The 26,946-nt window shown below is 40.4% G+C and overlaps 2 protein-coding genes and 1 long non-coding RNA gene across 5 annotated transcripts; 1 reads left to right on the forward strand and 2 right to left on the reverse strand.

Moving 5' to 3' along the window:
• MAT2B (methionine adenosyltransferase 2B) lies at nt 1,224-12,743 on the reverse strand. 2 transcript variants are annotated; one of them, XM_021410253.1, is made up of 7 exons: nt 12,216-12,743; nt 8,501-8,695; nt 7,517-7,631; nt 7,254-7,406; nt 4,854-5,047; nt 3,772-3,885; nt 1,224-2,811 (listed from the first exon to the last, which is right to left on the reverse strand). In XM_021410253.1, the coding sequence occupies exons 1-7, from the start codon at nt 12,243-12,245 to the stop codon at nt 2,641-2,643; spliced, it is 972 nt and encodes a 323-aa protein (XP_021265928.1). In that variant the 5' UTR covers nt 12,246-12,743; the 3' UTR covers nt 1,224-2,640. The 2 variants fall into 2 exon arrangements, with proteins under 2 accessions (XP_021265928.1, XP_021265926.1); XM_021410251.1 differs by lacking the exon at nt 12,216-12,743 and adding an exon at nt 11,362-11,521.
• On the forward strand, nt 10,323-12,259 carry LOC110405184. Of its 2 annotated transcripts, none has more exons than XR_002442714.1 (3): nt 10,323-11,090; nt 11,716-11,850; nt 12,170-12,259. It is a non-coding gene; the product is annotated as an uncharacterized LOC110405184 (long non-coding RNA). The 2 variants fall into 2 exon arrangements; XR_002442713.1 differs by lacking the exon at nt 10,323-11,090 and adding an exon at nt 11,550-11,630.
• On the reverse strand, nt 13,553-26,934 carry HMMR (hyaluronan mediated motility receptor). Its single transcript, XM_021410250.1, has 18 exons — nt 26,788-26,934; nt 26,248-26,346; nt 25,555-25,631; nt 24,639-24,719; nt 24,084-24,272; nt 23,703-23,789; nt 23,218-23,318; nt 22,538-22,612; nt 21,420-21,598; nt 20,585-20,733; nt 20,078-20,292; nt 19,359-19,475; nt 18,579-18,737; nt 16,784-16,936; nt 16,590-16,689; nt 16,145-16,321; nt 15,717-15,879; nt 13,553-14,977 (listed from the first exon to the last, which is right to left on the reverse strand). Exons 1-18 carry the CDS (start codon nt 26,831-26,833, stop codon nt 14,958-14,960), a joined length of 2,187 nt encoding a protein of 728 aa, XP_021265925.1. The 5' UTR covers nt 26,834-26,934; the 3' UTR covers nt 13,553-14,957.

The following is a 26,946-nucleotide window of genomic DNA, read 5'->3' on the forward strand; positions in this document are numbered from 1 at the left end:
ATAGCAGCCTTTTAAATGCATCTGCTGTAAGGCAGGTGACGGGTATGGACGGAGTAAGGTACTGACATGGTTCCGTGCTAAGCCAATTGTAGCCTAACAGATGTGTTTTAGTTTAGAGGGGAGTGCAGAACAACTGTAGCCTAGTGGGGAGATTTGATATCTCCTCAGCACAGGGATGCAGTACTTCGAGAACACTGCTCCTGCCTTCCTGCAGCTACGGTAATTTCATATGGAGCTGACAGCTGCATCGATCACTTGGCCAGATCCTCTTCCAGGCAGCAGAGAGAGGATCACAAAAATGCCAGTGTGACATTTTGTATCTTACCTTTCTTTTTCTTTGATGAGAAATATCACCAGCTTCCAACAATCTAGCTTCGTTTGATATCTATATACAGAAAAAAATGAGAAGAGCTAAAAGATTGTTTTGAGCTGAAATTGTGTTTAGAGATTTTCATGTACGACCTCACGAACTTGACTCTTAATAATCAAAAGGATTCCATACATCATCTGATTTTCCTGTTTCACTTACACCTTGTCAACAGTGGGTCCCAAAGTAACACAGCAGAGTGCCTATGTGGAGCTATAACATCAATTTTATTTTTCTTTCAGCATTTACCAGAAGATGTATCATATTTGGAATATAATAGAAGCTAGAACTCCAAAATCCAGTAAGTTTGGTTCATATACTTATTTTTGTTGCTTTTGTAATTTGTTTGCAAAATCCTTGGCCTATCAGTGAATTGGGAAATTCGGATCCAAGGAAGTTGTTTAAACCTTCTTGAAAAAAAAAAAAAAAAAAACCACCCCAAACCCTGCAACAATCTGTTCTATAAACCTGCTGGGCAGGAAAACCCAGCTGTGTACAAAAGCCACTGGAGATTTCATCGCTGAGACTTCTGCTACAGAGCTTCTACTGGAAAGCAAACCCTTTTATGCCTCAGTGCTTCCCAGAACAGCCAAGAAATTTCTACAGATGACTCACTCCTGAATAATGTCAGGTTTTTCTTGAACTCAGAGGAGGCTTTGGAAACAATGACTTCTTTATTCCCTTAGCTGATAGAGAGCAATGAATATAAATATCAAAATAAGCCTACAGTGAGGATTCAAGCAAGGCTGACCTTCTAATGCCATACTTTCAACCATCACTTCAAGTTGGCAGGAATTAGAAGTACTTATGACTCGGAACAAACAAATCTCAAGAGAAAATAAAGAATCAACAAATGTTTCTCATGCTGCAATATATATTTATTGTCACTTTGGAAACAGGTTACCATGTGTATATCAGGACTTCGATCTAAAAACAAACCAGGATAGTGAACTCTTAGCATACATATGCCAGTTGAAAGTTAAAGAACCGAACGTAAAGCTGACCTTCGTAAGATCTGAGGTTGGTCTGTTTTTGTCCCACCCTTTACCCCCCAACATATATATATTTTTTAAGTTGAACATCTTCTCCCCTCACCCGCTCTTCATTCCAATCTCAGAAAAATAAATTATCATAAAAATGCAGCTTTTCCTAATTTTACTAATGGTCTGCTGGCAATCTCAGAGCATTTACGCCGTTTAACAACTTCAGAAGGAAGCTAACTTGCACAAACCATGTTCTTCCTCTACTTTAAGTAGCTATTGAGCTCAATTTCAAGGACTAAATATAAGCAGATTGAAGGTTTGGTTACATTAGACTACTGTGGTTACATTGTTACAGTGCAAACATTTAACATATGCACTTCGCTGCTCCAGAACAAGCTGCATCAGTGCAAGATCTGAGAGTCTGTGCAAAAGAAGCTGGAGTGCTATAAACTCTTGGAATACCTTCCCCTCTTCTCTCACACGCGTTTACTAGCAACATCGTCCTAGAAATAATTCCACTAATCCCAAATACTACGCAGAAAAAAGAGAAAGATGAAGATACCAAAACAAAAAAGGATCCTCCAATACCCGCCCCAAAACAGAAGTCAAACTATTTTTTCCCCACCCTCATCTAGCTTTAAGTGATCAGTAAAACAAGTGCATACAATATGCCATACAAATATGAAGCTGCAGGCATTCAAATTACAGAACACTCTGAAAATATTTCAAGCATAAAAAGTACACTTGATAATTGCAAAAATAAAGTTTCACTTTTTTTAAAAAACATTTTGATTCAAGCTCAAGCAAAACCAACATTTTACAATTCCTGTTTCAGTTTAACTTCATAGTAACACCTTCAGAAATTAAAAACAAGTAACTCAGACTTTTGGTGATAAAGTAACTGACCATGTCTTTTAATGAAGTGAAATGGTATATACAACGATGGCACAGACCTTAAGCATCAACAGCATGTTTCAGCCAAAAAGAAGTCTACAAGTCATCTGAGTCATTCTTAGCATCAAATGGTGCTGATTACTAAGAACCACAACCTGCTACAAACAGACAGTAGGTTGGACTGGTACGAATGGAAAGGAGGATCTCTGATGTCATATAGGCTCAGTGTTTGTCACTGAACTTTTTTAGGCTAACAATTTCACTAGTGCAAGACCACATGTTTACCTGATTAAATGAAAACTTTTAAGTGTCACGATTTAAGAACACTCATACAAAACTATTTTTTTTCTTTTAAAAAAGTGCCACATACCATACTCTTACTAAAAAAGTTACAAACTAATGGAAGACAGTCTGCCTCCATCTCTTGTCAACAAGGAAAGGCCAAAGTGATTCTTTGATTCCAACTCGAAATGGTGTTCTCTGACCTATCCCCAGCATCTCCAACTTGGAGCAGTCAAGCTGAGCATTCCTTGGACGAAGAGCGCCCACAACTGGACAATCAGTAATCTAAAAGAAGAATTAAAACAGAAAAGAACACACCATCACACAATCAGAAATGGCAAAAAAACTGAATTTTTATTCTCATATCTATGTTCATTTAGAAGCTTTTTATTCAGGCAAGTTCCCCTCCTTTCTCCAACTGTATTGTGTTATTGTTTTTTTATAGTTAACTCCATTTCAGCATAGGAGACATCAGGCCGAGCAATGTCAAGTGTCTTGAGTTGTGACCTTTCTCAAATACCTATTACCACCTCTATTCTTCCATGTTTTATTCCTGTTTTTGTCCTATGACTGTAGTTACAGGGTAAAAAAGGTACTCCAAAATGTTGACAGAACTATATCTTGATTAGTATACTTGAAGAGAAATAGATTTAGCAAGAAAAAAATCAGACTAACTTTCCCTCTGCCTTCTAAGTCACATTTCAGTTCCAGCTGCTATTAATTCACAACCCTTGGAATTCATTTTTTATCCTTAGTTGCATGCTAAATCCTAACATTATCAGTACTTCTTTTAGAGTAGTCTTATTTTTGAGTTTCAACACAACTGAAATTATTTTTTAAGCAAAGCAAAAATGTGTAAGTTTTTAAGTGCCTGGATTCAGAAATAAAACTGAAAAGTTCTTTCAGATTCCTACTTCCATAATAATGTTCTGTCAATATTTCTTTTTCTTTTTTTTTTTTTAAGAAGAAACAGAACATAAAACATGGATTTGCTTATTACTAAGGGGAACTGTTCTGCAGAAATAATATTGCACTACAGATGGAGAAACTGGTTACTGACTGGGTATTTTGATAATCCATCAGTCCAAGCAGCATCTTCAGCAATACAACTGCTGTGTTAGACATACCCACATGGATTGTCCTGAAGAGGAAATTTACTTGTAGAGCCAATGTGAGACCCGGACCTACTATGTGAAAATATAAAGCGCCTCCATCTTTCTCCAGGTTCAACAGTGCATCACTTACTGGTCTCAAGTGGCTGCTGGGAAGGTTGAAAGCGTCTGCAATGGCACATGCCATTTCATACTTAGTCATCTGCTCGTTGCCAGACCAGTGAAACGTCCCTTTTATGGAGGGGTCCTAGGAGAAAACAGGAAGCACAAGTGAAAAAAAAGCAGCTAGCCTTCAGACTAATTCCTGTGTCAGAACTGTGCAGAATAAGCTCGCAGTGCGATCCCATCCCGACAGGCACGTTACAGCACCTCAGTGATGTTCTGGGGATGGTTTGCCTTCAGAGAAACACCTGGCTAGGGACTGAGACCAAAAAATCAGTGTTACATTTATTAGATCAAACTTTACAAAAACAGCCTGTATTCTGCAGCATTAACACGAAGGAGCCAAATCAACCAATCAAGGTTAAGTAACAACTGGGGAGAAAGAACTCAAGAAAGAACTCAGCTGTTCTATACTACTCACTTAAAAAAAAAATGCAGAAAACACTACACATGCTCTGAATGTTGAACTAAAAGCCACAGGCAAGTCCTAACAAAGAGATGAATAGCATCATGCCCGCAATATGCTTGACCTATTCTTTTTAAAAGCTTTACCTATGAAAAAATCAAGTGTTTTTTCTTATTATTATTATTTTTTTTTGCAAAGACAGTAATCTCAAGGTGCTGTGCTAAATAAATGCAATAACGTACTTAAATCCAGCAGTTTATCTTTTGTCACCTCAGTGTTCTTAAATACAATGACTAATGGCAACTTTGAAATTACTTTCAGCTGCTATGACTTTTTCAGTCTAAAATGGCAATCTCTAGAAGGCACATTACAAAAGGTGAAGTATTCGTAGTTCTCATCTTTGTACTAGAAGAAACATGACAATGTTCGGAAGGATCTTCCTGTCACTTCGCCCACTTTTGTTTCAAATATCAGAATACTTGCACGCTGTCATGTACAGCAGATACTGTAGTCTTACAGATAGCTCTTTCCTCCCTCCCACTGTTCCAGAAATACAAAGAATAATGCAGGTTAGAAGTCGTTCTCGGTTGTTCAGTAAGAGTTTGAACTGATTTTACCCAAAGAGGCTGGTTTCTTGAAATTCTTACCAGCATTCTTTTTTCTGCTAGTTGTCTGCAAACAACTGCTACATCCTTCACATTCGTAGGAAATCTTTGTTGCCAGTGGTCCATGTTGGCAGATTTGTTACTGAACTGCACTTTATCAAACATAACAGTCACAGCACTTTCCTCCAGTCTTTCCACCTCTCCATACAACACAGGAATCCTAAGTACTGCAGCACCTAAAAGACACGGTATTTTGAAGAGTATTAATGGGGTTACAAATAGGTACTGATAACCTGAAAGATGTTTTGGAAGTGTTAAGAAATCTGTTGGTGATTTAAGCACGTACAAATAAGAAACAAAAAGCAAGGAATATGTTTGTACTCAGAATACAATTTTGAATGTTGCTTCCTCAAAGTACTGTTTATGAACACCAAGTTTGTACAGACCTATTTGCATTTATGCCACTGACTTTTTCTTCAGTGTTAACATGCTTACATTAACACTGCAAGAAAAAATAGAAAGTCTGTTTGGGTTAGGAAGAAAACTTGTTGTTTTTTTAAAAGAAGTAACTGTAGTTACTCCAACACTCCACATCATCTCTGGGTAAGAACAGGAACACAGACTCCCACCAAACACTGTATTTCAAGCATCCATCACAGACAGATACATTTCACCCAGCAGACAGAAATCCCCTGCATAAAAGGAGGATAATTGGGATATTACACACCACAAAAAGACAGGAACATCGGAATCAATTGGAAATGTCACATGTAAGGAACAGAGAACAAAATATCTTAGTAAATAGTATTAGATGTCAAATAGTGAACTGATAAATGAAATTAACAGTAAACAAGTACAAAGACAAGGACATTTAATGATGGAATAATGGAATACATCTTATGAGTATCTCAGAAAGACTAAAGATCTTTAGAGGAAGCACCCAAGAAGACTAACACAAACTGATAAGAAGTAATGTAGACATTATTGCTATAGGTAGACATAAAAACAAAAACCAACCAACTTAAAAAATAAATATAATAAATCAGCCATGACACTGATTTGCTGCTGCTCTAGAAACCATCATTTGTTCACTCAATAAATATGTAAATACATATGAACATATACATAAGTTCTCTTTTTCAGTATCTTCAGAAGTGCTCACCTTACTCGGCACCATCTCAACATTTTTTCTGCTAATATAACTGCTGCAACCAACTACAGCCTGATCATATTCAAAAGCATTATAAAACAAAACTGAAATGCTGAATTGTGGAAGGAGCTAACAAGATACACACATGTACTGGAATTTGGTGCAGTTTTATCTTAGTGACCAAGCTAGAAGCAGGAGCAGACAGCATCACAGTCCAGTTCAGAGATTACATCTGAGTAGGAGATAAAGAATAACCTTTTAATGGATTTTTACTACAAGTGGACTTGTCCTAGCAGTTTTTTTTTTTTAAGACAATGTATTTCTTACTTCTAATGGCAAGCCTATAATTACGGCCTACTACTTTCAAATATGGTGTTCATTTACTTGTTGAAAGATCATCACACTAATGCACTAATTTATCAGTTGGTCCATTTTGTGGCTAAGCAGAGCAGAATCAGACTGAGTGTATCATATTCACTTATCAGAAGCCTCTTTTGTAGGAGCACCAAGAGATTATTTTCTTCAAATTTCTTGGGAAAAAAAAATATTTATTTTATTTTAATCTGCGAGTAAAAACTGACAACATGTTATCTGGAAACAGTCAAACCTCTCTTAAATGTTAAAAGTAAAGGGAACATGTTCAAGTCCTATTTTTTTCCTTTACTAAGTAAAGTTTTTAAAATTTCATATATGTATTTTATGTGCCAATTTTCACTAAGAAAAGACTTAAATAGTGAAATGAGCTGCTTAAAATCAGAAATATGTTATTAACCCTTCATAAAGTTATAACACTGGAACTCTAATATGTGTGGTACATGGAAAGCCTAGTGGCTTATGCAATGAGAGCAAAACAGGAGATCAGTTTAGAAAACCAAAACCAAAACCTTGAATCAGAAGTCTGGTTTTCCCCTGAAAGTAAATATCCATTCAGAACAAGTGCAATGCATCCCTCTAAGTATCAGCAGCTACACATCGTGTTGTAAAGGTTGCAACATTACAACATATTAGTGATACGTTTTATTTTTCTCTAGAAAAGTCAGGTGATTTTTAATAGACAAACTCTTGCAAATGTCCATCAGCAGAGAGCTAGGAAGACGCATGAAGACCAGTACAATTAAGAAATAAAGCCTTAGTCAACTTATGAGTAAGGAGACTGATTCCTCATCACATTATTTTCTAAATCAGTTTTCCCTGGTTTTGCAACTCAATCTCCGATGCAGGAGTTTATTAAGCTAACACACAACTAAGCAAAATAGGAAATTTCTATTAAAAATGTGCAAGCGTATTCTTACCTTCATTATTTTCCAGGACTGCCTTTTCACCCTCCAGTTTGGTTTTACCATATAAGTTCAGGGGATTTGGTACATCGGTCTCTTTATAAGGAGGGCTTGTTCCATCAAAAACATAGTCTGTACTGATGTAGATCAGAAACGCTCCAATTCCAGCTAGAAGTAAAATGTTTGTAAGTAATACATTTTAATTCATGTCTTGTTTGAAATCTCAGCAAACCCTTAAACAAATCTAAGAAACCAAATCCATGAGACAGCCTCCTTACCTGCCTCTTTTGCTAAGTTCCCTGAAGCAGCCACGTTGAGCTGGGAAGCAGCATCTGGTTGGCTTTCCACAATATCTGGCCGTCTCTCAGCAGCACAATGCACTATAACATGAGGCTGGAAATTAAACAATAATTTAGAACAAACACCGTGAAGAAATTGCAGTTTGATCCTAGCTCCCTCTGGCAAAAAGGCATTTCACCAAGTTGTGAGAAGCAGTAAAAGTAGCAGCATTATTTTCACTCAGCACACTCTGAGGAGCACGCTTTGCTTAGGAAGCAAAACAGAACGAAGCTGCCTCAAGGTTTTGTATTAGAACACCCACAGAACCTGATCATTAGTTTTGCAATCATGACCTCCAGTAACTTCAATCCTACAGAAAGACTGAGATCGTCTTTTTTATTCTTAAGCAGCAAAATAATGCAAAATACAGAAGAATGCAGTATCTCACACATAACGTTACTGAAAAAAAACTACCCTATTTTTGGATAAGCTATTTTCACGTGGCTTATTTCACATTTCACACTATTAACAGGATATTTAAAGCCATTTTCTAAAGTGGCACCCTGCATAATGTTTTTCAGGTTTTACATCCTCCCCTTGCAAGTTAGAACAGGAGAACAGCATGCTGCTTGTCCTGCACACTACACATGTGGTTACTGATGCATTCTATTCTTCTTCAGCTTAAAAATAATCAGTACTTACTATGTCAAAGCTCACGATTACCTTTTTCTTTAAACTACAAGACCCGGTGTACTGACATATACATTTATCACTGGCATTCTCTCTCTGGTGATGATAATAAAGTTCAGATTTATTTGTACCTACAGAGTAAAACTATACTCCAGATATGGCAAAGACAACGACATCATATTTCAGAGCTCTACCAAACCATTAATTTCACTAAAGCCACACGGCCAGCGTATCAGAACAGCACTGTCAACCAGCCATGTCAAGTACCTTATCTCTCTACTCCAGAAACTCACCTGAAAATCATGGATAATGTCATGAACAGCAATAGAGTTGAGAAGATTAACCTGCTCAAATTTAGGCTGAGCTCTTCTGTATCCACAGCCAACAGCATTCCAATTATTTTCATTGAATTCTTTAAACACGGCTCTACCAAGAAGTCCCGTAGCACCAGTGATCAGAACTCGTCTACTGGGAATATCAATATCTTCCTAGGAGAGGAGAACAGGAGAAGTTTGTGTTCTCTTGTTATTTATTAACTTCTCTTCTTGAAGCGTTAGCAAGGCTACAGGGAGTGCTACTGTATTAATGAGTTTTCATTGTGACACGTTTTGAATTGAGTTTCTCATGGAAAACAAACACCCGGAAGCACTGATATTAGAGACAAGTACTTAAACGTATTCTTGAAGATGCTGAATACAAAATTCAAATAGGAAACTCAGGTACTTTCACAAAAAAATAAAAAAAATAAAAAAAAAATCCACAAATGTCCAAAGAAGACAAACTCAAATGTCAGAATTATAAGTTTATTCATAATCCGCCAACTCACTGCGGGTGCACCAACACTGACCCACATGGCACTGGAAGACTTCTGTTTTACAAGGGAACCCGTGAAAGTAATGCCTCCTATTTTACTGAGTTGTCCCATGACATCAGAGGTGGATGCAGGTGGGATGGCCGCAGAGGTTGAACCTTCCCATCAATGTCCTGTTACATGTTGTTGCCGTGTGACAGGTGGCAGCAGAGGGACAGTACGACATAATGGCATCTGACATGGAAGGGAGTATGAAGCAAAGGTGTGTCGCTGAATTCCTCCATGCAGAGAAAATGGCACCCAGAGAATTCCTCAACACTTGCTGGACATTTATGGAGACCAGACCATGGATGTGAGCGCAGGGAGGCAGTGGGTGGCATGTTTCAGCAGTGGCAACAGTGGGCCACCTCTGCTGGTGCAGTTTTATGAGTGCAGGTGAAAATGCACAGCTAATGGTGGTGACTGTTCAAAAACAGTGTTTTGTAGCTGAGAATTTGTTCTATCAAACAGGAGGCATTACTTCTGGAGCAACCTACATATTACTAGATAAAACAGTAATTCATCATTTACGAACACACCGGCCTAATGACAAATAAAACAAAACTACCGCTCTCTTGTCTTAGTTTAATAAAAGGCAGGTGAAAATGGTTCAGTTACTAAACCTCTCAACCTGTACAACCAAGTACGGCTTTACTTCAGCTGCAGCACATTCAGTACTTGGGATGGCCGCACATGTCAGTCCACACCGAGCTCCTCTCTCCCCAGCACCACTCACCAGACTGTCAAGCCCTCAAGACAGCAAACACTGACTCACAGCTGCCTGTGCAACCTTTATTCCCTTTCATGCTTTCCTTCTGCACGTACTGTTGAGCAAAAGCCTGCTAAGAACAAAAATGAAAGCACATGCTGCTACGTCAATAAAGAAAGCTTCAGGTGTACAGGAACTATAAACCTTGGGTTTCCCAGCTATACCGTGCACAAGGACACCGTGCTAACTGACTACACTTTTAGAAATGCTGTCTGCTATGCAGTTCTGATAACCCATTCCCTTCCGAGCATCCTCACAGTTTCAGCACCACACACTCACTGCTGCTGACTGCAGCACTGATTTCTCTGCCCTTTGTCCTTCGAGTCTGAAGGTTCCTGTCCCGCCAGGTACGTGCAGAGGCGTGACGGGCACAGCCGAGCCCAAAGCAGCTGTGTCAGGCTCCCAGCACCACGCATCTACATTCCTCAGCGTTATGGGCAAAGGGTGATTTATTCTCATAAGTACTGGGTGAAAGTGGGTAACTCTTATCTGGAAAATGGCAAACTACAACGAATGATGTTAATAAAAAAAAAAGTACTTTCATCTTTACAGTGAATTTGATCAGAGAACAGAAACGTGTTGACTCTTCCCCAGGGCGGCCCATGGGCCTCTGAGAAGTGGGAACAAGGAAATGGTGATTGCTTTCTCTGTTACAGACTTTTCAGCCTCACAGGAGAGATTATCGCTGTTTCTGCATACAGAGGGTATCTGCTCATCAAGGACTTCTTGCAGAAACCAGAAGGAAACTGTTTTCTAAAAACGTGACAGAATGTCTTCAGTAAGCCTAAAGTGACCAACACAAACACGTAACTCCACACGAGCAGTAACATGGAAAGCAAATAACACTTATGAGATCTAACGTTACTTTGTGGACACTGCCAAAATACAAGATAAGAGTATGATTTACAGAAATAGCAGACGTGCTTCGAGTTGAGAACCAGGACCGGCCGACACGAAAGCCACACAAGGAACCAGAACCAGACAGCACAGAGCCACAACGAGCTCAACAGTTCCCACCTACAGACAGGCCCAACATAACGGCGAGCCGCGGGGACACCGCGGCCACATCGCGCCGCGGGGACAGAGACCCGGACAGCGGGCAGGGCAGGGCAGGGCAGGGCCGGGCCGCGCGGAACCGGCGGCCGCTCCGCCTCAGTCGCGCGTCAAACGCCGCCGGCTGCGCAGCTCCGGTGAGCGCTGCCCGTAGTAAAACGCCCGCGGGAGCAGCGATACGCAGAGCTACAGCCAAGCGCTTCCGCCGCGGGTAGGCGGGCCTGCCGAGCGCCGCGGACGTCGGGCGGCTGTAACGCTTCGGGGGCTCGCGGACATCGTTCGGTGCCGCCAAACGGCCGCTCGGGTGCGGGCACGGCGGTACGGAAGCACGCAACCGACCGACGCCGCTCGCGGCGCGTCCCGACCCCGCCGCACCCCCCAGCCCGGCCTCCGGCAGCCGACGCCGGCGGCCAGGGCGGCCCCTGGGCCCCCCGTCCCTCCGAGCCCCGCGGCCCTCCGGGGCGGCGCCCGGCCCCGCGCACCTCCACCAGCTCGCAGCGCCCGGGCACGAAGCGGATCTTGAGCTCCTTCTCCCGGCCCACCATGGCCGCCGCACGCAGCCCCGCGGGGCCTCGGCCTCCTCCGCTGCGCCGCGGCTGCCGGCGGACGTGCGTGCCGCGCAACGCGCCCTCCCAGGGCCGCGCCCGGCGCAGGGCAGCGCGGTGCCGCGCGCTGATTGGCCGAGGGGCCTTAAAGGGGCTGAGGGCAGCGGCGGGGGGACGCCGTTAACGGCAGCGGAGCCGGGGCGGAGGTCCTCTCTCCCCCTTGCAGGAAGGTTCGGATGGATAACATTTCCTCTTTCAGGCACTATAAAAATTTTATTACAACATCCATAGAGACGGCGAGCCCTCCAGCAGCACCGCGGGAACAGCGCTGCCCCTGCGCCCGCACTAACCCCAGCCCAGCGGCGTGTGGTGCTGCTTCCCCACACAGCGAGCGGCGTGCCCCACAACACGGGCAGCTCGAGGCAGGTAATAGAAGGGGGCTGCAAAATAGTTGAGCACCCGTTGCTTTTAACCCTATTAGAAATATACAACAGTTCTTAGATTAGCTTTGTTATGTACTTAAGTAATTGATACTGTGTATAGTAACTTTTATCTTTTTTTTTTTTAATAGTTTTTTTTAAGCTACTTGTAGCAGTGGAATCAATAAAACCTACTTGATTATAGCCCACGTCACAGTCATTTAAGCATAATGCATCAGTGGGTAACTATACCAGTCTATTTCATACTGTAATTACAGAAACGAATGCTAGTTCTCTTTCCCTCTCTCCTCCCTTGTGTTCTGCAGTTAAAGGCCAGCAGCAATCCCGTACTGCCACCACCCAGCACCTTACCTGCCCCGCTTCCGCCAGCACTTCAGGCATTACCCCGGGAGGAATGAGCAGACAGGGAAGTGATGGCACTGCGCCTTTGTCTGCTTCAGGCTGCAGGAGAGCACATAGAGTGAAAGGAGCAATAGCTCAGCTGACCTTTTAAACTGGGACACTAATCCAAACCCCATCACGTGTGGTTCTGAATCCTGTTGAGCTTTGTTTTATTCCCATTACCCCCCTTTAAGCTGCTCAGTGTGAACTTGGTAACAGCAGCGTGAGCAACTGCAACCGCTGCACAATGCCAAGCTCTCCCTGGCCCTTTCTATAGAACCAAGGTTGGAATAGAGCTCCAAGATCATCAGCTTTCTCCTTTACCACTCACCCCTTTGCTCTACCCTATTTACTCACACTTTCAAGTTAAAAAAAAACTGGCAATGCTCTAAAAGGATGGCCAAATCATTTCTGAGAGCTGCCCTCGTATTTTTGCCTGTGTAAAACATGCCCTCGGTAGTTTAAGAAGGATTGAAAACGGACTGAAGCAAAGCTGCCACTTAGGGTAGAAAGCTTTAACCACCGAGGCAGCGGTAAAGAAACACATAGCCAGGCAGAAAAGCACTTCTGCAGTACATGCAGTAATTCACTTCACTTGCTATGCTTTTGCCCTTTGACAAACTGTAACTAACTTGATGTAGAACATGTACATTTAAAAAGCTACATTAATTCAGTGCCATCTTTTCCATGCTTGAGCTTCGTAGAGCTCTTCGTTAACATTCACTTGCCTTAATCTCTTGAAATAAAAGGCTAGTTTACATTGTTGAAAACACTTGTTCTTGTCAATGTTCTTCTGTCAGCTTTTTGCATTCTGGTTTATCAACAATAACCTTGGAAATACCCTTAGGAGTAGTCTACCCGAGAAAGTCTATGCAAGCATCAGCAACCTTGCATGAAATAATGCCATTCCGAGACAAAGACGCTAGTGTAATGCATCACGTGTTACTTAAGGTCTTCCATTTTCAGTCTTGTTTTACATACAGATTTCTCCCCCTGCCCTGTTACTCTTCGCTCTGTTGCTCACAGTGTGGTCTAACCAACTACCATATCACATTGGCTGCTGCTAGGTGTACAAGACTACTTAACACTGGGATTTCTACAAAGACCATCAAGTGAATAAGACTAAGCTAGTTCTGCTATAGCTTTCTTTTACTCCATTCATATCCTTCAGAGAAAAAAAAGAAAGCTAGCTTTATATTCTTCTCCACACTGACCAGTAACTCCAGTATTCTGACATTCTTTCAAGAAGTTCCTCATTAAAGTAACTCTCTATACTTCAGAGAAAGTCCTACATTGGAAGTCAGTTATTTCTCAGTTGAAACATACACATTTAATCCTCCTCTTTACAAGTTCAAATAACCCAGCAAACACACAAAGATGGCATTAGTGTACAAGATCTATCAACTCACTTCCTTGGACTTAATTTGCATTTTTAGTTTCTTATTTCCTCAGTACCATCATACTCCATAATCTTGTGATGTCAGTATAGATAACATAAGTTTTGTGGACTCTTAGCTGCAGTCACATACAAGATGGTAATATACAGAATTAGCAAAAGCAGTTCCACGTTTCACTTGTTCCATTACTTCTGTATTAACAGAAATCCACAGGAAGTGAGAGAATAAGGGATTTGCAAGTCGTGTACATCGGGCAGCTCAGCTAAATAGTTTCTTCTGTAAGGATAGAGAATTGCATCGTCCTTCAGGCAAGACTGACAATGAGATCTGATAGGAAGATTTAAGTTTTGAACACTAGGTCACTTACAGTGTGATTTGATTTTATTTTTGATCCCTTCATAAAGGAGATGGACAAAACATCATTGAAAATATTTATTCTGCTAAAATATCCTTGATTTTTGATGCATTTCAGATTACTTCCACCTTGCCAAAATCCAGCTCTATACAATGAATGTGTAGTGGGCATCCTCTCACTCAATTAAACCAAGTTCTGTTGGTATTCTCCTTCACATAACATTGATAAGATAGACAACTAAAATGACCATGAGAATTCAAGAGTCTTGTAAAACAGACTTCGCTTAAGACAGATGTTATGCTCACACTTCTCTTAGCCACGATACAAACATTTAGGTGGACGAGGCAGTTGTTTGAAGTTTGACCTGGAAATCCTTTTCTGAAGAAGAAAGCTGCATTATCCAGCCCCAGGCTGGAAATTAACATGTCTTAAATATGGATCCCATTAAAAATACCCATGCCAACCCCACAATATGGTTTTTACATTTGATCTATATTACATAAGCCACAATACAAAGAGAGTCTTTAGAAAGCATTCCTGCCATTGGCATCAAAGCAACCATAGCCAGCAAAATTAATTTAACATAAATTGCAGAAACTAGATAGTTACAAAATAGCATATTCACAAAGGTATGTTTTGTTTGTCATCCTTTTTCCCCAGTCATTATTCACCTTTTCTGAACTCAAGCTGACCTACTAAAAACCAAAGTAGCTTCAGTAAACAAGTCAAACAATGGCAGTTACGGTGATACGACCAGGAGCGGGGAACATGCCAGTTACGTTGTCTTCAAGTAAGAGCGTGACCAGCTTTTCTGAAGACAGATTACTTTATCACTTCCCTAGTAGTCATACCAATGTCTATTACATACGGCCTCCAAGTCCATCTTGAACAAATAGCCTGCTGAAATCTTCTGTAGTACGTGAATTTATTGGTGATGTGTTTCTCAATAGCAGGAAGAGACTAAACTTTGTTTCTATTACCTGCAATGGAAAAAATGTCACTAAGTTTGTGTTTTGTGCTATTGCTCTGTACACACTGAGCAAGCATTTGTCTGGTGGGGGAGAGGGAGGCACTAGATTCCACCTAATAGGCAAGACCACAATTTCAGACACTGGAATAATATTCTGAAGTGAAGGTCTGGTTGAGATCTCTTTGCTTCCTCTCCCTCCTAGTCTGCTTCCCTTTCTGCACTCCTTTGCTCTTGCTATTTTTCACCACTTCATATTCATCTACAGGTCTTTTGTTTTTACCTGTACACCTACAGCAGTGTAAGGTCCTGCAAGGTAGCAGCTAAGGAACCAGGGCTCAAACCTCTGGTTGAGTCACTTTTACTCCTGCTGCTCTTGTAAGAGGTAGTGCTTGCTACAACAGGTAAGCTGTAAGAAGAATGTTAGTGGGTGATAATAGCATAATTATTTTCATATCTTGCAATATCACATCAACCACTTGACCCTCTGTAATCCACTTCTCCACGTCAAACAAGCTTTGTTGTCTGACTTGAAACATATCTCGGGTTAAAACAAACAAGGCTAGGAGGAGCAGTAGCAACAAGTCCACTAGGAACACCCCACACAACTGTACCCTCCAACATCTGCTGAGAAATATAAGAGGTGCTATCTCCTCCATGCCCCAGTGGGGTACACTATGCAAGACTGTCTTATCTTATTTGGATATGTTTAAGATACACAAAGACTGAGTTACATGAATATCCATGCTTACCTTCTTTAAAAGGAGTTTTTGGAGGAATATTTTCCTTGCTATCATGCTGGAAAGCTTTAGAAGGATCAAAACGCCTAATGCCCTGAATTGTATATAGCTGCTCCTGCAGATCTCTGTTTGCTTGTTTTTCTTTTGCAAGAAGCGCACGCAGTTTTGAGATATCCTGAAGAAAATAATACTCAGAAGTTACATTAAGAGTAGTAGGAAAGATATCCCTGTATATCATGTATCCAATCCAAATGCCAACAGATTCCCTGGCTGTTCTGGAGACTGATGGCTTATTCTAACCTGGAATAGGCAGGGAAATTAAGAACTACGGAACACAGGGAGTTTGAAGAATTAGACTGCAGGTATTTGGAGGATTTAGCAGAAGAGAGGAATCAAGCAAGCAATTAATTTCTCCCTTTTTAACTTCTTATTTGACAAACCTGCTGCAGGTGGGTATTATCTTCCTTCAACTTCATAACATGTTTGATTTTTTGTTTCTGGTTTTGATGGCCAAGTAGTTTAGCATATGCTTCGCTTAGTTTATTCAGTTCTTCTTGGGCTGCACCATGCTCATTTAAGAGAGCATTTTTCTCTGCTTCAAATGCATCTAGTTGTTGCTGAAATATATAGTACATTCAAAAGTCAATTTGAGGGTTTTTTTATTGTTTCCCCCACTGCACCCCTCCTCCCAAACTGAGATCTGCAAGTACAAAGACTGGTTTGGGAAGGGAAACAGCTGTCTCAAGGGATAGTAACTTAGGAAATCATTGCAGGATAAATACCTTTAGATGAAGAAATAGCGTATTTACTCCTCAAGAGCAGAACTTGACTCAACCGCACAAATGTTAACATAAGATATCAATGAAAATTTACTTCCTAACACACCTGAAAAGGCTTAGTTTTGTTATGCAATTCTTCATATAGATTACGCCAGGTCTTTATCTCTTCTTTTAAGCTAGAGGTCACATCTTCATGTATGGTTTTCCTAAGAAGCAAGAAGTAGAGTTTCGGCATTTTTACTATTAGCTCTCAGCACTTCTCTGAAGCAAAACTTGGGTAGTGCAGCACAAAGAAGTCACCTTGATTTTTCCACTTCAGATTTTTTTTTCAGATCTTCAGTTAGCTCTTCCAGTTTTTCCTGTAGTTTAGTCACTTGTATGAGGCAAGACTCTTTTGTTTTCTCTGCTTCTGCTTCTTTTAGTGCAAGCTTTGTCTGGGCTTCTAAAATCATCCTGAGGAAAACATAAGCCATCCTTAACAAACCCTAATTAAGCATCCTTAGCTTTATTTTATTTTTCAGTTAGAGTAACTGTGAAAACAAAATTAACCACATTTAGAAGCTGTTACTGGAACAACTGAAATTAAGATTTGCACTAACAGTACTGTAAGAGAGAAATATAGTACAGAAAACACTCAAGTTCAAGATGTACTGTGTAACTTCTACAAGGAAATTGTCTTTTGAAAGCAAGGAAACATCATGTTTCTTATTCATGACTGTTTAATACTAGCAACTCTTAATGAAAGATACCTGGCTAGTTAGATTTCTAATACACAGGTTTGTTCAAGTAGTGTGAATGACTCCAAGGATTTCAAAGTTCTATTATGCATTGCTTTCCTTCTCTTACCTCAGCTGTTTGTTGCATCATCTAGGTAGAGACTAAGAACCCTTTTCCTGTCAGTCTACCACGACCAAGTTAAATAGAAAAGAATTCTTCAGCTTAAATAACTGTTTTTTTTTTTTTCTTTAAAGAAAAAGACAACAAACCAAAAAACCACAACTGTAACAGAAACTGGAAGAATTATCAAACAGCTGGGGGAAAAAAGAAAGGACACTACCTCAAACAGCACAAGTGTTTTGAAATAAATTGGAGCAAGCTATGATTGTGTTCTGGATAACCTTACTATCCTGGCTATAGGTAAACAAGACAGCAGAAGCATTACAGAAATATTTTTATAAGTCAGTGAAGTGATACAGTTGTGGAGACCAGAAACAGCCCAATTCAGTTTGGCCAAAAAAGTACTTTTAATGCAGCTGACTCACTCAGTGGCTGAAAAAGACTAGAGCATAGTTGTTGACTTAAACCCAACCTCAGCTTTGGAAGCTAGCTAGGAACTGCATTAAGAGGGGAAGGAAGGCTAGCACACACACACACTGTATGTTCCCTAATGTACAGGCAGTTACTACAGTTGCCTAATACTGGTATTTGTATACTGGAACCTTTTGAGACCTGACTCCCTCATTTCCTCCAATGCTCAGTTACTTGCCCATAACAGGGGACTTAAACATGATCTGCCACAGTGAGCTCGAAGGACAATGAACCACTAAGCTGCTGTTAGCTGGTGAAAGAAAAGTGTCCACAATTACCGGCCTCAGACAACTGCTGGCTTTGCTACTTACAGCTGCACATTAGGCAGAGGAAGGGTTTTTGTTTGCTTCACTGCAGCGTGGTATTTTGTTAAGCTTGTGAGCAGAATTTGAGATGACAGCCATTATTCAGAAAGCAGAGGCAGTCAGTCACATCCAAACTCAATATTTGTCTGCCCCATGGAGCTTATTCATTTGGGAACAGTCACTGTAACTGATATTTCTGATAAGAGCAATATTCCAACAGAAACAGTTAAAGTTTATCCTTTACTTATGTTCCACATGAAGGAAAGCTACCTAGTAATTAATTGAATCAATTAGTTTTTTAATGAATACAATCTTAATTCACTTCGCCTACCAATATTTTCCAACTTCTGAATTAGGAAAAGGAAGTTTAAGGTTACACCAAATGCTCATTTCATTTGAAAGAACACCATGTTAATTTCTAGTGCAGGAGGCAAGCCTCAGCTAGTATTCTTTACTTAAGGGAAAACTTTGCAGCCCAATACCTTGCACATTCTTCTTTTGCCTTGTTTTTAGTGTATTCTGCTTCCTGAAGCAGCTGTAGATTATCTTCACATATTTTTTTTAGGTCAGTAACTTGTTCCTGATGAGAGGTGTTCTCCAGCTTAAGATTGTGTATTTCTTCAGCTGTTCTCTTCTTGTAGCTGGTATGACAGTGCAAGAGAAATCTTGTTACTTTATACCAAAATATGTATTAATAAGTTCAGAAAGCAATCTAAACTCGTGCTACTAAGTATAAATCCATAAAGCCTTAAGCAGCAACACTATGGCTCATTTATGTTTTGGTAGAAAATTTCAGCACTGAAAGACTGACTGCATCTGAAGGATTCACCACACTTCTGAGATGCCTTGCATTCTCATCAATATACTGCAACTTGAATATTTTGAGAAGAAACGCTTGCAAGAACTGCAGGAAAAAAAACGAATCTTTTTTAGACTCAAAACTTACACTGAATCAGGAAGGCTTTCTGCAAGCTACTTCAGAGCACAGAGATAGTCTTCACTAGTTACAACTTTCATTGAGAATGGAGAGCACCTGAGTACTTGATTACACTTTAGTAGAAACATCCACAGCTTCCTGATTACTGAGCATGTCATTACAATTGACTAATACTCAGATTTCTTAACTCCAAATACTCCACCATAAAAACCACTGCTCAAACACCAGCTCTCAGGTACAAGTACGAAGGCACATACATAAACAGCATATATCATTATAATCCTGGGGATAATCACTGCCCTAGATGTTAATGGAACTGAAATACCTTTCAAACTCTGCAACATTCTCTCCCAGTTGACGCAGTGTGTTGCTGAGCTCTTCTTGGATTTGCAGAACTGTATTGCTGTGCATTTCCTTGATTTGCTCCAACTCAGCATTCTTCCTGAAATAAGCATTCAACATTCCATGCTGAACATCAGCATGTTTGAACACATTACCAAATGCTGTTATCAGTTACAGAAGGCCTGTAGGAGCAGCAGTGTGTTAATTCTGACATACCAGTAACCTCTCTGTCACAACTTCTCACTAATTAAAGCCCAATCTTCAGATTTAGCAGCTTTAACTAAACATTCCCCTACTCCCTAACTTCCAAGATATCTGTGGAATAGATTTAACACCTGCTAGTAAGCTTTCAATACATCAACATTAATAACAACTTGCTTGAAAAATCTTTCCTAGAAATTGCCCTGTCTAGGGCATAAATATCCAGTACAACACGGATGTAGCTAACATTTAACAGCAGCTTCACATTACTACAGTAGTGGCACTTTAAGCATGTTAATTAAACAGTTTTAAATTAAGATAACTTAAAATTATTCAAATCACTCAGATTGAATCAATCTGCTGTAATTAATCAAAAACAGCAAGAAAAGTTTTCAGGTATTCAGGCTTTAAAGAGACCTGAATGAGGTTCAAAAGCTTTATATACACTGCTGATTCAACTTTTCTCTTTCTATAGCTTTAAATTCAGTTTGTTTCACAAACCCTTTCAACTTTACTTCCATCTGTGCAAGTTCAAGAGCTTTAGATTTGGTTTCTTTTTCCAGCAGCTTCACCAACTTCTCAGCTTTCTTCTCCTTAGCATGTAGTTTGTCCAGCTCATTCACTGCACTCTTTAGCTCCTCTTCCAAGAGACGTCTCTCACTTGTTACCTCATCTTGAAGATTTTGTAACTTCTGATGCACAGATGCAGACAACTCCTGCAGAGTAGCACAGTGTTTAAAACTACCAGTAGTTTCCTAGGTATTAAAGGCTACTTTGCAGTGTTGAAACTTTAAAGCACAGAAGTAAGGGCAAATGGGTGAACGAGAACAACTAGCTGTTATTCCTAGAAGATAAGAGCACACTGTTTCTACTAACCAGTACCCACTTCTACGTTCTGCAGATTAAACTGTTAGTAGTATAGTAACTTCATGTGTAACCAAAATCAGAACATTTAGTCTCGGTTATTTGGATTAGAGTACTTTAGATTAACTTAGAATCTATATTTACCCTCTCTTGCTGCAGCTGAGAGATGAACTCCTCTTGTTTCTGAAGCAGTTTTTGGTGTTCTTGCTCTTCTAAGAGAATTTTTTTTTTCAGGTCTTCTATTTCAGCATTCATACTCAGGACTTTTCCTCTGCTCTCAGAAGATTCTCTCTCTGCATAGAGTTAGTGTCAGTGCAACAGGTAATGCCTTCTCTGTCTTCAAAGAAGTACAACATCTTTTCTTCATAGTTCTGTCATTCTAGCTTTAAAATTAGTTAAGCATGGAAAAAACCCACCTCATATTTTACTCATCTGAGAATTCATCAAAACTGGCTGAAAGAATCCCACTTCTAATTACTTTTGAATGGTAGCAAGCTTCAGCTCAGTGAATTAGCTTTTATCAAATGAAGTGGTACAGCTGGGGAAAGCCTGCTAAATGGTTCCCTTAGTGTTGTCAGGAGGAGGGTGGAGTAGGGAGAGCAGAAGTGAATGCGAGTTTTAGAAGGGCTCCTGGACACACTCTATGAACTTGTGTATGAACTGCTAACAGTGAAATGAAGAGGTATAGTACTAATTATCAAAGTAACAAGAGGAACAAGCGTTCAGCTTTTTGATTAAAGACTAGCGTTGAAACAGTTTTCATTTTTATACTATTTACTCCAATATATCTCCATGGAAATAGAAATTTAGAGTCAGTTGTTTCCACATAGATAGAAACATGTGGATCTGTTTGCAGCTGAAGCTGAGAGACATGATTTCACTCAGAATCCACAGCAGCATTTTAGACAAATGTATTTGAGATGTTACGGGATGCATGTGATCCCAACTACGCAAACAGCATTCAAACACTAGCAATTACCTTTCTCTTGCTCAAGCAACTCACACCTTTCATTAAGTGCTCTGATCAGCATATTTGATTCTTCCTCTTTTGTTCTGAGTGTATCCCTCAGGATCTTGATGTCTTGGTCTTTCTTTATCAACATCTCCTCCATCTGAGCAACATCTAGTTTGTATTTCTCTACGCCTTCTGCAACACTACTGTAGAATAAAATTCATGTATTTGTCACCACAACTTTAAGATTACACTTAAGCACAAATGAGAAATGCTTGAAATGCTTAATACTATTGGTTTTCAGCAGGAAAGCTTCCTTTCCTTACTTTTTCAGACTTTTTTGGGACATTAAAACAGGTTACTTAAAATTAAATGTGATTGATATCAAAATTGGTGTTTTAAGAAAAGCTTACACAGTCACACAATTTAAAATATGTATTTCAGTTCAATCAAAAACATAATTAGTCACTATACTTCATTTACAGATGATTACTACATCCAGTTTTTTTTTTTTTTAAGACAGTGAGTTTCAACGGAAAAGCATGCACAAATAAAGCAGACTTCACAATAAGCAGAAACTTAAGACAAGTTAATGAGGAACCTCTTGCTGAGTAAACTGGCAGAAATAGGACAGTGAGGGAGAGGAGATGTTCAGATCCAAGTGAACTAACTAAATTCGAATGCTTTTGTGTTTTCACAGTGTTCTGAGCTAGGTACGCATTACTGAGAAGCTGGTTGGTGTTCCCACTTGCCATGTAGCACTAAACTGGTAATATTTACAATCAGACTGATATTCTTCTGAAGTGCCTGCAACATAGATAACTCATCACCACTATAAAGTAAAAATCAGAAAATTGCTAAGTTCACTTTTTTTTTTTGAAGTGATGTCCCCAAAACATAACTGCCAGTAACTCAGAGGAGGAAAAAATAAAAGCTAAGTTTGTATACAATTAAATCATGTACACACACTTAGAAAGATAAAAATATCTTATCTCCTTCCCATTTGTCTGGAAGGATAACCACTCTTTCCCATTCTATTTTATTGCTGTTAAGCAGAGTTGTTCTCAAACTTCTGCTTCACCAAGAAAGAACAAAGCTTTGCCTTTTAACGTAGCCAGTCCAATTCAAGAACAATATATCTTTACCTGAGCTCTGTGATATACTCCAGGAGCTTTTCAGTGTCAGATTTATCTTCCACTTTCTCTCTCTCCGTAGCAGATCTAGAACCAGGACATTTTCACAATCTGTTTAAGCACTTTAGAGCTGCTTGTAGGTTATTTGTTTACAGGTAAGCAAGTAGAAGTCAGTCACTGGATCACTACTTAATACTAACACATTCTTCCCATAATCAAGCGTGGCTGACAAACTGGTATTGACTGTAAGAGGCAATCCTATGCTCTTTTACTACTTATTCCATGTAGTCTTCCCATTTGCACTAAAGATATTGTACAACATTTTACCACAGCCGAGTATGCTGGACAGGCTGCACTAGCTAGACAAATTATCACTGTCTCCTTTTGTGAACTGCATTACCTGCATTATTAGATTACAGTTAAAATACACAAAGCTAAATATAAAATATCTGCTCACATTCAAGCACTTGGATATTAGATGAGAGCAAAAGGCCTTTTCGTATATGAAAATTTTCCTATGGCAATCATCCAGACTTCTTTCCATAAGGTTTATTTGAGGTCACAAGCTGTTAATTTCTGCTTCCTGTCAGTAGAATGGCCTTAATTTTTCTCCAAGCTACATGCTTAAGGACAAACAGCTAAGCACAGCTGATAGTTACGTTGCTACGTGCATTCCCTTCCTTACTACTTACAGTTTTTCTTGTAGCTGTGCTACTTTTCCTTTTGAATGCTCCAGATTCCTTTGTACTTCCTGCAGCTTCATTTCCATGTTCTCCTGCTTTGCAAGTGCAGTCTGGAAAAAGGCAGGTGTTACCACCAAAATTGGATTTAGTATGAAAAAAGTCCATTTTCTTAAAGCCATGAATAATTTTTAATTAATTCATAACCAGGATTTAATTACAGTACTTGCTGCTATGCTAAATGTGACTCCTATATTCAAATTATCCATCTGTAGATATATTAACTGTTTGTTACAGCTACAGGCATTCATCACCCAGAAAACCCACGCATGGCTAAGAGCCACGTTTAAGGCCACTGGTTTTCGGACACATCAGCTGTCTGACCAGACTGATATTGTCACAGAAGTACAGGGACAGAAAAAAAATGCTGAACTGTTGCAAGCTCTTTGTTGACAGTTCCTGAACAGATCAATCCTGCGCAGTACAAACCAGCTTACCTTTTCCTTAGCATCCCTCTTGTTTCTGAGCTTCATTAACTCCATGCATAGACTGCTCATTTTCTTCTGCACACTATCTTCAGATAGCTTATGAGAGATTAATAAAAAAACTGTAAGCGTAACACCATTATATGAAACACTCAGTCTTTTAAAACAGTGTTTCCCTCCCACCCACAACACTGATCTCTGCCTGTCCCAGTACATGTCGTTATCAAGTCCAGCTCTGTCTTTAGATCAGCACACAATGTCCCAAACAAGACACGCTCCGAACAAGAGGCAATGAAGGGGCATGGAAAACATGCCAATGGGGAAGTTTCCTCTTGACCAGGGAACTCAGTAACAGCCAAGCGAAAGCAAATAAGCAACTATTTGTCTGAATACCTTAGATTTCAGTAGTTCATTGGTTCTTGTTAATTCCAGAAGCTGTTTTTTCAGGCAAGCAACGTTTGCCAAAAGAGAGGTTTTCTCCTGAACTGCAGCACTCAGCTTAGCTTCCATCTTAACAAAATCTTCATCCAGGGCCTGAAGTTTTTTATCCTGCTCTCCACGCTCTCTCACTAATGCACGAATCTAAAACATAAGAAGTGATCTTTTCTATTTCGTGATATTATTATTCTTAAAAATCTTTAAGTTATGCCTGCTGTTTTCCTGAAAAGGCTGATTATCTGAACTGTACTGACTTTTATTCAGAACACACATCTTCAATTTTGTCATTCACAGACAGGACATTATACAGAACTGTGCTTTATTAATATAATTCCATTCCATTAACAAGCCCAGTTTTTCTACAAACCATAACATCTGATAATCACTGCTCTGTGCAGAGCACTTGTGCACTATGTTATGTAAAAGAAGCAAATTTTGCCAGCTTGTATTTCTAACTCTGGAAAGTGGCCAACATTAAGTGAATGCAATTCTATGATAATGTATTCATACCTCCTTCTCCAGTGTCTTCTGTTTCTTTTTCTCTCTCATAAGGATAAGATCTTTTCTAGGCTTCAGACTCCCACTAACCGGCTGTTGAAAACAAACTTATTAGAAATAGTTCAGGTGATCTCTAGCTGCATATTAGTTTAGCAACTGTTAAACATGAATATAGATAACAGTATTAAAGACATGCAATATCAAAAGGAAACATCTCTCCTACAGATAGGACAGATGAGGATCAGTTTTACTGTTGTGCTTTCTTGAATGGACAGCTCACAGCTACTGTGATGCGAAGGAGACTGAAAGTGTGAGACATACACATCTCTTTAGCTACATAACAGCATGTTAACCTCTTAAATGCAGCTGGGCTCAGGAGACTTCCTCCTATATCTTAAGTACTAATAAATTGAATGACTAAGTCTAAGTTATTATTCAACTCATTAATCTATCCATCTTCAAATCTACAGCCCTACAGATTGGAATGAGAACCCGTAAATACAGTATAATCCCCTCTTTGCTTCTTTCACCACTAGGTGCATGCTGTGGTCTATCCACTATATGAAAGGAGCAGAAACAAGATCTTAAGAGAAGCAGCTGTGCTATAGTTCTATGATGAGCAAGAATTAAAATAAAATAACTCCAGAACAAACAAAAAAAACCAATCCACATTAATAAAAATATTGTGTAGCCAATCTGCAAAGCCAACAAACCACTCTGTAGGCTCAAGTAATAATCACGCGTCCCCAAAAATCCAGTTATTTATTTTTCTCTCTTTTGTTGCTAAGAAATCCAGGCAAACTAATGTACTCCACATTTTACCTAGCTAAGTTCACAGTGACCGTATGAAAAACCCACGTGATTTAACTAAACACAGTGAGGTTTATCCAGAATTAACAGTGCTGCAGATACCACCGAAAGGTCTTACTAATGATCCAAGAGATGCAAGTCTCCTTCCAGTTGCAGAGGCAGTTGTATTCTTCTCATTGTTCAGACACGTCTCACCTGCAGAAGTATACAGAAAAGAATGGTGAAGGAAAAGGATGTGTATGCATATGGTTAGGAAAATTTCACCAAACCAGACAAAGATAGTTAATTTGCTATACAAAGAACAGAAAGCTATCTGATTCTTAGACTACCCACCTCACGACCTAAAGCTAGCTGCCTTCTTACTGCAACCAAGCAGTCAGTATTAGTGAGCTGGCCACATGACATAGTCCGGAGCCTGACTCCCAGATAACAGCCCATTTTGAGAAATTAGCTTCTGCCAAGCTTATACCCTCCATCCAGGTTCATGCTGCCAGTTTTCAACCAGAGGATGTCTTATATCTTAAAAAAAGCCATGAAAATCTCACCAGAAGCAAGGCTAGTGAAGTTCTTCAATCACGTATCTTAACTCAAAGCACAGACCCTACTGATCAGTAGAGATCACATCACATCTCTTGGAAAAGAGATTCAACCAGACATGTTTTTACAGCTGACCCCCATGTGAGCTGGAAGGGAGGCAGCGAGCTGCAGAAACAAACTATGGAAGCTTAAAAGAACGAAGCAGCAGCAGCACACAAGCATTAACAAGTGCAGTTTTCAAAGCTGTTGTAGCACAACTTCTAGGGCTACTTACTCTTCTGTTTCCTAACATGCTGATGTGGTTCAGAGGATGAAGGATTCCTCGGGGCAGCTGAAGACTTGATGTCACAGGAGCCTCGTGGCAAGTTAGACGCTATAAATGAGATACACAGAACAGGAGAGAAGCGGTAAGAATGACAGGGGTTTCAACTTGTATGAATTGAAGCTAGCAAGGCATAACAGCTACACCTGATCTAAAAAAAAAAAAAAAAAAGGAAGAGAAAGTGAGAAGAACCACTCCTTCCATTCTCATCACCCCCTCCATAAGCAGCGAAGCTGGAAACCAGCTTCCCTGGAGAAGCGTTACTTGCGGCGCGGCGCCAGCGGGGCCCGGCCCTGCTCGCTGCTAACGCGCGGCGGGCGCTCGCCTGCAGCCCCGACTCAGCGCAACGCGAAGGGGCTCCGGCACCTGCTCAGCCGCAAGGCTCCCCCACCGTCACCCCACAGCAGGAAGCCCTAGCATGCAGCAGCGTCACGGCGGTGACCGCAACTCGGCTCCGCCGGCCCCACAGCCGCACCCCGACCCTACGCGTACCCTGCTCCTCGCTGAAGCGCCGCAGCGGAGCCGCGCAGAACGCCATAGCTGCTACTGGGGCCGCGCGCCGCTCCCTGCATTCAAAGGCACCAACGTCCGCCGCCACGCGCTGCGAGCGGCCAATCGGCTCCTTCAGCTCCGGGCTGGCTCAGCCAATCA

Source organism: Numida meleagris, chromosome 12, assembly GCF_002078875.1.
Source record: "Numida meleagris isolate 19003 breed g44 Domestic line chromosome 12, NumMel1.0, whole genome shotgun sequence".
In the NCBI taxonomy this organism is placed as follows: domain Eukaryota; kingdom Metazoa; phylum Chordata; class Aves; order Galliformes; family Numididae; genus Numida; species Numida meleagris.

Bases quoted from the DNA above. Each gene is read 5' to 3' on its own strand.
- MAT2B (XM_021410251.1), bottom strand. From the start codon at position 11,424: ATGGTGGGCCGGGAGAAGGAGCTCAAGATCCGCTTCGTGCCCGGGCGC. The intron at 8,696-11,361 runs GTGCGCGGGGCC...CTCCTCTCCTAG, and splicing joins GGCGCTGCGAGCTGGTGGAG to GAAGATATTGATATTCCCAG. The intron at 5,048-7,253 runs GTAAGAATACGC...CGTGTCTTTTAG, and splicing joins AGTCCTGGAAAATAATGAAG to GTGCTGCAGTACTTAGGATT.
- HMMR (XM_021410250.1), bottom strand. From the start codon at position 26,833: ATGGCGTTCTGCGCGGCTCCGCTGCGGCGCTTCAGCGAGGAGCAGG. The intron at 25,632-26,247 runs GTAAGTAGCCCT...ATACTTCTGCAG, and splicing joins GCATGTTAGGAAACAGAAGA to GTGAGACGTGTCTGAACAAT. The intron at 23,319-23,702 runs GTAAGCTGGTTT...GCCTTTTTCCAG, and splicing joins AGAGGGATGCTAAGGAAAAG to ACTGCACTTGCAAAGCAGGA.